General features: G+C 34.6%; 1 protein-coding gene across 1 annotated transcript; it reads left to right on the forward strand.

Moving 5' to 3' along the window:
* The first annotated feature begins 6,857 nt into the window (after window positions 1–6,857).
* On the forward strand, window positions 6,858–8,322 carry LOC130640517 (uncharacterized). The gene has a single exon (XM_057447162.1). The coding sequence runs from the start codon at window positions 7,073–7,075 to the stop codon at window positions 8,225–8,227; it is 1,155 nt and encodes a 384-aa protein (XP_057303145.1). The 5' UTR covers window positions 6,858–7,072; the 3' UTR covers window positions 8,228–8,322.
* The last annotated feature ends 2,554 nt before the right edge of the window (window positions 8,323–10,876 follow it).

Consider the following 10,876-nt stretch of genomic DNA (forward strand, 5'->3'; position numbering starts at 1 on the left):
TTTTAAAAAAATGCCCCTGCGACACTGGATTTAACGTGGCATAGAGGACATTTATTACCCTGTTTTCTTTTATTTCGTTCGCTTTTATAAACTACTAACTAAAAATTAATCGCAAATTGTTAAAAAATAATTTTTTAGGTTTCGGAGTTTTCGCAGAAAAGAATTTTACGAAGGGGGAGTTCTTATTGGAGTATCCTGGGGAACTTATTAGCGCCGAGAAAGGAGAAAAAAGGCAGCAACGCTATAACGCTAAATTTGGTTCATTCTTGTTTTTTTTCAACAAATGTTGGTAAGTATTAGCCAGATATACCTTATCGGTAAAAAAAGTCAGTAAGAATTTTTCGGTCGGCAAAAATGTTGTGTACTTGCACAAAATTTAGTCACTTTTTGCCGACTTTTTTTTCGTTAAACTAGAATTTGGAAAAATTTTCATGCGAGAATAATAGATGTACATCATTCTCTCGTTTCTACTCTCACATTTTTTTGATTATAGTATTGACGGAACCTTCTCAGAGCGGTTAGGTAAATATGTCAACGATAGCGCAGTGGCGTTTTGTAATTCGAAAATGCGCCCTATAGAAGTTAACGGCAGAGTCCATTTCTGTCTGTTCGTTCTTGTTAACGAAATAGTGGCCGGAATCGAATTAAGATATTCCTATGGTGACAGCAATCTTCCTTGGAGAACAGTTAGTTAGTTAGTTAGTTAGTTAGTTAGTTATAAAGAAAGAAACAACAAATTATAACATTTTTGTAATATTCTTATAAAATTCATCTTAGAATAAAAACACCAAGATGCCTATTACGATTGCCCCAAATGTCTCTACGGTAAGTTAAAATGCTTTAGTCTTGTCCTGTATGTTCTTTACCCCGTAAAAAAGTCATGACAATACGCCCATGGTACATGTAGTAAGCAAGTGCGTTCTAAAAGTGTTTCTTTCACAATTATCATTAATGTCCGAAACTATGAAAATTTTACTTTCTTTTTACTTCAAAGAAGTGCTTCTTGTGTACACTTACATCTGCAACAGTCAAGGGAAGATTTTTTTTAAACAAACAAAACAAGTTTATAAAGAAAGTTAAAATATTGCGTACTTCTTTTTCTAATTTTTCAATTGTTGTACGTTCTCTATTGTTTTTTGTTGTGTAATAAAAGGGTTGGTGTGATGATTTTCACAGTAGTAAAGTATTGCGTGAGGTCTGGGAAGTGTAGAAACAAAAACATGGCTGTCAAATGACAAGACTATAAATTTGCCATTATTAGACTTCATCGCATATGCTTGTTTTGACGTTCGAAGCACCTGAAACGCAAAATGTCTTAAAGCAAACAAAAATTTAAAACAGGCTGTATAGTTTTATAGTTTCATACTCCTACCCGTCTGACAGAAATTTTCTCCCTTTCTTGGCCAAAGTTTCACAGTTTTCGCAGCCAATTTACAAACATCTTGAAAGGTGTTATGTCTACTTACTAAAACATCGGCAACTTTTAAAACTATATTGTTCAATATTATTTTCATTGTCACACACTATATTGAGATTGATTACTTTATAAGTAGAAAATAGGGAGGGTTGAGTCGGGAGCGTGGTCCAGAGAAACGAAGGGAAAATAAAAAACAAGTCTTTTATGAAAAGTCCTTTTATGTAAAGGACTTTTCGTAGGACTTTTATGGCAGAAATTCTTTTTGGGCTGACTTCTTATAATTCGAATTTAATTTATTTGGAACATTCCGTTATCGAATTCACGAAGTTGTAAAATCTACTTTCCTGAGCGCTTAAAATTTTGATTTAAATTTTAAAGAGGGCGTTTAAAGGCAGATTTTCTTTGCGCATCGGTTCGACTTTGAGTTCGCACCGTCTTGTTAATGTAACCCTCTTGATTTCAATAGCTGTGCGTCGGCCCTGAATTCAAATGAATAAAGAGTCTAATGTATAGTGGTTGAGCCAAGAACTTCTAACCTGTATAAACGTCGCAAAGAAAATGTGTGTGATACACCATTCAATACAATGTATATGTATATTTCATTTAGGTTATACAAGATATGCAAAGTATATATTATTCGGTACGCCATTGCGGGTTTTAGTGTTCATTTCTTTGTTTTCCATCTCTTGCAAGCGTTTTACTGTCATACAGCTGTCAGTTACCTTCCTGAAAAATAAGACCTAACGTTTTATTGGTTTATATTCTTTGAAAATTAGTGGCTGTTTCTATGAAAGGCGAGACGGGACGATTCCCTGGACGATTTTGTCCCGCCTGTGCATGGAAAAGAGTGGGCCGGGGACGAACAAGCGCCAAATTCAAAAAATAAAAAAAAATTATATGTACTTAAAACTTATAAGATTACATTAAAATAAATTTTATAAAGTAGTATAATGAACAATGCAAGTTACGATAACAAACATTTTTCGTTTATGTGTTAATTTTTGTTGTAACTCTAAAGATCAGAACCTTTTGGGCCATGATCATTATTTATCTATAACAAAAAATTGCAATAATTTAAACATTTAAACTCTTACTTATTCAGTGTACAAAATGATTGTTGAATTGTTGTCTGATTGCGAAAATCCTAGGTCAGTATGGAAAAAAAAGTGCCGACTAAGGTGGGATCCAGCCTAGCTCAAGCAGGATCCCGGTGAGCCGTGATAGAACGAAATTGTCCTAGGACAAAAATTTTCCATAAACACAAAGTGATTTTTAGTTTAATTATTAATGAGAGCGGGATCTAGCCAAACGTCCCGTCCCGGCAATCTTTCCTTCCCGCCTTTCATATTAACAGTCCCTTACGTTCTCAAAAATCAAAATATCATAACTATAAAACTAGCCAAGATCAGCAATGCACAGAGAATTAGAAGAGACATCTGTGTTTAAGAAGGTAATATCAAAATTATTTTTTTGCGAAGAGCTATTTACTTCATTATAATACATAATCTATTTAACGTATGGTAGACACAGAATAAAAAAGGTTTTTTCATGAAATAGATGTATAAGTACATATTATGTTCTACTAAACTTACAAGTTAAATACTTTAGAGGAAAGTGTTTGCGGAAAAACTTTTGCAATTCTTACGTTTTTTGAAAAATTGCCAAAGGTTTATTCCCACAAGGCCAATCATGAACCGCAAAAAACTTTTTCATTAAAATAGTCTGTGACAATTTCGCTGGATAGACAAAATTTATAGAATTTCATTAAAATTAGTCCAAATTAGATGAACTTTAACGTCAATATCCTATATTAAAATAATGAAGCCATTACAGTGCATCTAAAACTTTGAGGGCAAATAACTTGGAAACGAGGTGGTGACGTCAATGATTTTTCACCGCGTGGGTAACTAGGGACCACCTAGGACCAATTTTCCCAAACCTGGGTCCCCGAATCCATTTCGGAATGGACGGGTTAATTACGTCATCAAAAATCTTCACGCCCTAATATCTCTGCAACCGTTTACCAAAAGTACATGATCCTATACATTTTCTTAATCAGTGCTTCAAGATCTATACGATGAAGGCAACAGGTATACGAATTTCTTAAAAAAATCTTTGGGTTTTGACGGTTCATTGCTGACGTCAGCAAAATTTTTAAAACCTTATATCTCCTTAGGCGTTTGTCGAAAACATATGATCCTATACATTATTTTGATGAGAGTTTTAACCTCTACACATTACAGGCAACGAATAAACTAAACTTCGCCAATTTTTTTTGTACCTGCACTGCTGACGTCAGCAAAAAATCTAAAAAAACCTATTTTCCATTGTCCCTCTGCCTAAGTGGATTACTCCACGGGCCTTATCGACTAGTTTGTTAAATAAACGACAAGCCATATAACATTAATAATGATTGATTTATTATAGAACTCTGTCGAGAATTCAACTGAAGAAGAGGATGAGGAAGAATATGAAATTTTGCGGAAGGTAATTAAAATTTTTGTGGATTTTTGATTTCTAGAGTAAAAATTAAAAATTAAAGTCATTAAGGTGAATCAATGATCTCTTTGAAAACAAATTTTTGCAAGTGTTTAATTTCATGAACACACGTTTTTTGTTTAAAAAATGTTTTGCAAACATGTGGTCCTTAATTCGACTTCTACTCCGTTTTTTTAGAAACCAACACTAAAAGACATTATAAAAGTTTGTTGTGCACCCGTTCAGGTGAATGCCATTATTTTAGAGTGTAAAACGTGTGCGTATAGCTACTACAGTTTTAATATACCTTATTACTTAAAATTAACGAATCAAAAAATTAGCAACTTAGAAAAATAACGTACATGATATAAACGCGGTTTGCCGAATTTTGGAAGCATAAAATTAACGCGATTTTCCAGAAAATACGTTGCATGTGCATTAAATTAACATAGTTTGAAGGAAATGTAGTAAAACAAATTTTGTTTGAAAATTTTCTTCCTTTTCTTTTTAAGAAAAGGGCTATATTCAACTACGACACCACTCCAAGCATCTTCTACCTTCCAGCCATTCAATACTGCTTGACGTCCAGCTTCTTTGTGCTAAATCTCTTTCATGAATTTGACATGGATCAGCTTGAGGGTTAAAATTTTTTTTACAATTTTTGCACAAAACAAAGTTTATGAAACTAACACGGTCACAAAATTAATGTATCACTTAATTAACGCGTATACGAAATTAATGCGTCGCAAAATTAACGCGGTTGAGGGCCAAACAGCGTTAAATCCTGATTCGTTAATTTTCTGCAATCAGGTATTTGTCATATAACTTTGGTGGTGAAACACATTTCCCGATTTTTCTTTGCAATATTAAAGTTTTAATGTTTCGCTTTGTTTTTAAAATCGTCAAGTAATATTTGATAATTTCAAAAAATTACATTCATTAGCTTGAAAAAAAGCTGCGGTACATCAAAGAAATTTGGAAAATGCGTGTATCATGATTTTTTTCTCACTTTAGGCCGAAGATGCACAACCAAATATTTCTGACTTCCAGGTTTTTATGCTTTTTCATTAGATTGATGTTAATCAGCATCAATACTAAATCAACGCAATACGCCTAAATTAATAAGATGTGCTGTCTTCCGGTTGACCACATGTTTCTTATATTTCTCTTTCTTCGCACACACTTTAGAAATCCTTTATTAACGATTCCGGCTTGTTTGGCGATATGCCCAGTGTTAAGGAGACATACGAAGAAGAATATGAAAAAGATTCAGACAACGTGAGTTATTATTTTATGTGTAAGCTCATTTACAGTTTTTTGGAAAAACTGTTTTTACCACCTTGCCTTCAGGATTCTGAATTAGATGATACACGGGACATAATGTCTTACAAACCTTCAGAACCAAGTGAAAGTGAGGAATATGACAGCGAACACGGCGACGGTGGCAATAAAAATAAAGTTACTGTGAAAAGTAAGACGTGATCTTCATTTTTTTAACCCGATTCATGCTTGGCTGTGGGGACAAAAATTTCCAACCTGGGGTTTTCGGTCTGTAACTTCTGTTTGCCTTGCAGAATTCACTTTAACCCTATTAACACCAGGAACGAGCTGGGGGCACAAAGTGGCCGCGACCTATTTAAACAGTCGTAAATTGTGTTAGGCATGTGATTTATTGCTGAAGTTTTGTAAATTTTTCTAACTTTTATTGGAACTTCCGATAAAAAAAATGTTTTGAAAAAATTTATTTTTAAATACGATTAGGGGAATATTGCATTTATGGGACAGGAGTAACATTTTTCGAGATTTAAAAACGGCTAAAATCTATGTAAGAGTGTTGCATCATGTTATATTGGTTATTTTATATAACTAGTCGTTAGCCCGTGGAAAAATCCACGGGTTCGCCCGTCCTTTTTACACCGCATTGCGCATGTATCGCTACCTGCGAAGCTAAGCTACCATTTTGCGTGACAGACAGACGGACAGACGTATACGGGTATTATAATATAGATTTGTTTTGGTAACCGGTGGTGACCAAAGTGTTTTTTAAGGAGATTTACAGGTGTTATGAACAATTTTTTTTGCCTGGATTCATATTCAAATGCCATATTGTACATATGTACCAAGTTTAATGACATTCACATCAATATTTCTAGAAAATCGGATCTTTGTATCTTTATCCATAAAATACGAAACTTTGTTTTATAACGTCATTTTTTATCCAAATGATCAATTTTTTTTAAAGTAATTTTTTTGGTGTAACTAATTGATTTGGATTAATCCACTAGTCCTGCGCAAGGAATCAAGGCTGTAGTAACACGTCAGAAATTAAATAATATTGATAAATTGGAAAAAGAGCCTATTTTTAGTGCATGTGATTTCATAGGGCTAAGTTATGACCTTAGTGAATTTTTATTACTTCTACATAATTCAACATAAAAAAATATAATTTAACAACATGCTTAAACTTTTGGTCACAGCGGTTATATTTAGTTGTCAGAGGTGATTTAGCATTTTATGTGCAATCGTGAGGTTAAATTTGGACCCTTCCACAGCAAGCAGACTTGCGTAGCATCAGAAATGTACTATTTTCCTGTTATTTATTAAGAATTATTTATGTATTTTACCCGATGTTGCATTAACTTCAAAAAATCGACGTTAACATTTGAACCACACGTTTAGCAAATATCATTAAACATTTCTTTACACAATGAATACTTTATCGTGTGAATAAGGTTTTAATTATGTGTTTATTGTAGTTTACTGTACTAGGATTGTGACGAATTTACAGTCGTAAAAGAGATAACCAACAGAATAAGTATTGACAAAGGATTTTAAACATTTTGTAACATACTTTCCGCGTATTCTTAGTAAAAGAAAACGGAGAAAATTTCCCGAATACATTCGTAGTTGTACGCAAATTTAAAACTTCTACGTAGAAAATAAATTGTCGGCGATAAAAATGACGTCACACTAACTATGTCGAAAATCTATTTTTTTAGTTGACGATATAAATGGTATGGATGTTTTCAATTTCCGTGAGGCAGATGCAGAAAGCGAAAGAGAGAACGAAGAAGAATTAATTGAAGGTAGGTATCTATACATATTCTTTAATCTTCTAAAATTTTATGGATTGAAAAAACCTAAGTTCTAATATCCGATTCAGGTGTTATAATTCCTATGACGAACAAAACGAAAAGTGGACTCAGGATTTACGACAGAGTACATGCTTGTTACTTTTGCGGGACACTTACCTCAAAATTGTCACGACATCTTTTTCGCCACCACTTTTTTCATAACACAAAGGTCTTGAAAGCAGGACATGGTAGTATGATTATCTACCGACAGTCAAAAGGATTACACAAGCCCGACGACTATATACCATGCGAATTTTGTCTGGGTTTCATTTACGCTGGTGACATAAACAGACATTGTAAAAGATGCGTGCATCGAAAAATTGAAGGAGATGAGCACCACATTAACATTCAAAATCAGTGTGAACTGCTTCTGTACCCCCCAAAAAAACCGGTTGGTGGTTCAATAGAACTGCAAGAATCTGTTGTCCAACCAATGAATAACGACAACGAACTTATTAAGAGCGACGAACTAATCCTTACATATGGATCGTTTATTGTCAGTGGAAAAGGGGTTAAAGAATCGTCCAACATTTCACAGAAAATGAGAATATTGGCCAGGTTGGTTTTGGAAATAAGAAGAAATGCAAGCATGAAAGATTTCTCATTGCTGGACTGTTTAACTCCAGCTTTCTTTGATGATGTTGTTGAGGCCACCAAACGTCTTGCTGGGTTTACAAACACCAATAATGACGGTGAAAAAGTGCCCGCATTTAATAAGCCATCATTAGCATTAAAACTCGGTTACGCTCTCGAGAACTGTGCCATGTTGTTGCAAGGGCTTGGTCTAAGAAAAGGTGATGACACAATTGTTGTTAAGGCGCAGAAATTTCAGAAAATCTTTCAAAGTGAATGGTCTGTGAGGATTTCTTCTGCTTCCTTGCGTTCCTTGGCTGATAATAGATTCAACAAAGATGATATCCTGCCATTAACATCAGACTTGCTTCTCTTGAAATCGTACTGCGATAAAAGACTTCAAGAAGTACTAAAAGAAATTAAAATAACCCCGAGCAGAGATCTATGGAGGGAACTAGCAGACATAATTCTGACTAGAGTTACAGTTTTTAACAAAAGAAGAGGAAACGAACCTTCTTCAATATTATTGTCAAGATATACATCAAGAAATTCTCGTTCGAACGTTGTCCATGGTGATATTTTGGAAACACTGTCCACCTTGGAAAAGAAACTGATGAACAGGTAAATTTTTTAGGGTAGGGGGCGCAAACCTCCAAGTAAGAGGAATTTAATATTTGTCCTGAAGATATACTTTTGTTATTGAATGTTTCGTTTTTTAAATCAGGCGCTTATGACCTTTAAAACGCAAACGCGAAAGAGATTACCTTAAGTGAATTATATTTCGCGTAGATTAAATTTCGCGGTTTTTGCGGTTTTTTAAAAAATTTGAGAAATTAAGTCCTCGCGAAATATTTGTAGTAAAACCTGTCCGCGAAATTATATCCACGCAAAATATCGAAATATTTGTCATCTGCGACATTAAATCAACACGAAATATCAATATATCCATTGTCTGCGAAATTTAATACACATTGCACATCAACCTATGGCCTCTTTTTTCATTGGCATGGTAAGTCGAAGAGGTGCTGGGAACAAGTTTAATTGGAGATAAACATCGTTTTAAAAGTTCTACTACTATTTCTAAATTTTATTTTATTTTAGTTTTGACCATATTGCATTCGCGAAAATAAATCTCTGCGAAAAATTGAAAAAGCGCTTATCCGCCAATATTGGTCCAAGCGAAATATACTGTAGACTAGTCGAAAATTAGTCGTTGTTGAATTTAATCCACTTAAGATAAAATATAAAAAGCTTTAACCCACTTAACTCGTTTTAGACTGGAATTAGTTCATGTTCGTGGGAAAAGAGGAAGGCAAGTTTCAGTGCTTCTGTCTAAGGACGATGTTAAGGCAATAGACATCTTAATTGACTTAAGGAAAATTGTTGGTGTGGCTGAAAACAACATTTATGTTTTTGCAACGCCTTCCAGAAAATCCACAAATCCTCTAAGAGGTAAAATTATTCTAAACACGCATTTTAATTAGGTCGTTTTCTTATACTTTTGTATGGTGAAATTTATGTTTTCTTGTATGTTTTAAAATTTAGGCTACCAGTCTATAAACAACATAGTTAGAAAGATTTCTGCAATAGAGAAACCAGAGTTAATTCGCAGTACCAAGTTGAGAAAATAAGTCGCAACTGTCGCACAAATTGCGCAGTTAAGAGAAAACGAATTGGAGTGGCTGGCCAATCATATGAGGCATGATGTCGCAGTGCACCGAGAATACTATCAGTTACATGAGTCAACCATTGAGCTAGCGAAAGTCAGCAAGCTTCTGTTAGCAATTGATGCAGGGATGGGAAAGGAATTGGTTGGCAAAGATTTGGATCAAATAACATTGAATGGTATATGATATATATGTTTTTTTTATTATTTTGCTAGACATGCAAAGCTTTTTAGGAAATATAAAATTAATTAAAATTAAAAAAAAAACATTCAGAATTCTTTGCCTCTATCATTTAGATATTCCTGCATTGCCAGAAGATGCTGTAGAAGGACAAGACACAGGTATTTATTTAAAACCCATTCCACGTCACATTCTGGTCGAAAAATGTTGAGCAGAAATTGTTCTGGGTGATCTATCATTATATATCATTATATAAGAATCGTTTTTTTGAAATTTTGCGTTTTTTCTTATCCGCGTTTAAATGAGTATTGCTTTCAGCACGCACTATAGACAGAAATTCACAACGCTGGACCTTTAAATCTCTATGTTCTTTGACATGTTTTTTAATTTTTTTATAAACATTTTAGTTGAAGATGATTTTGAAGAAGTGGATACAAGCTTAGTTTCCAGTACCGAAGGTCAGGTTAAAAACGTATTTCTAAATCAATAAAAAGAAACGCTCATTATTAAGCCATGACGTTAGATTTATTCACTTTTTAGGCCTAAAAGGGAAGGGGAGTGAAACCCGTGCTTCCGAAGCTAAGGCAGCAAAGTGGAAAGGTGATATTTTAATTTAAATTGGAACTCTGGGTTCTTAAGCCATGACCAGGTGAGAGAGTTTATGGCAGTGCTGAGTCGAGCACGAGGTATTTGGAGGAGCTTTATATGAAATAAAGTAAAAGACTCGAAAGCCAGGAAACCTCCCCAATAGCGAGGCTGTAGAACAGCTAACTATTTACTTGCGAAATTTAACTTCGAAAGAAAAGTTAGCTAATGAATTACCTGCAGAAATATATGTTGATGTGCGTGATGCAGTTTGTGCCAGGCTTGCCATGTACAACGGGAGAAGAATTGGGGAACCTGCTCGTCTTTTTATACATCAGTGGAAAGAAGCTATTGATGGTATATGGTTGCGTCCCGAAACGCGTGAACAATATCAAAGTGCAATTAAAACCGGTAACCGAATAACCTTTCAGGAAGGTAAAGGTAACAAACAAGTTCCGGTTTTCTTTCCGCCTGACGTTGTGAATGCAATGAATTTTCTCTGCGATTTTGCTATCAGAAAACACTGGGATGTAGCAGACAAGAAGAAACACGTATTTGCGTCCACAAAAGGAAGCGATAACCATGTATCAGGTTGGCACTCGCTTACGGCGTGTTGCAAAAAAGTTAACCTGTCTGACAAGGTAAATGGAACTATGAATCGTCACCGTATGTCGACGTTGATCGGATCCTTTGGGCTTAGTGAGGCAGAACAGCAGTTGGCTTTTGACCATTTTGGTCATAGTGGTGATGTAAATAGAAATATATATCAAGTTTCCCAAGCTGACAAATTGACCATGCTAGACACAGCAGCAACTCTAATTCAACTACGTGTTCTGATCCCG

Source organism: Hydractinia symbiolongicarpus, chromosome 1 (assembly GCF_029227915.1).
Source record: "Hydractinia symbiolongicarpus strain clone_291-10 chromosome 1, HSymV2.1, whole genome shotgun sequence".
Taxonomy (NCBI): Eukaryota; Metazoa; Cnidaria; class Hydrozoa; order Anthoathecata; family Hydractiniidae; genus Hydractinia; species Hydractinia symbiolongicarpus.

Bases quoted from the DNA above. Each gene is read 5' to 3' on its own strand.
- LOC130640517 (XM_057447162.1), top strand. From the start codon at position 7,073: ATGACGAACAAAACGAAAAGTGGACTCAGGATTTACGACAGAGTACAT.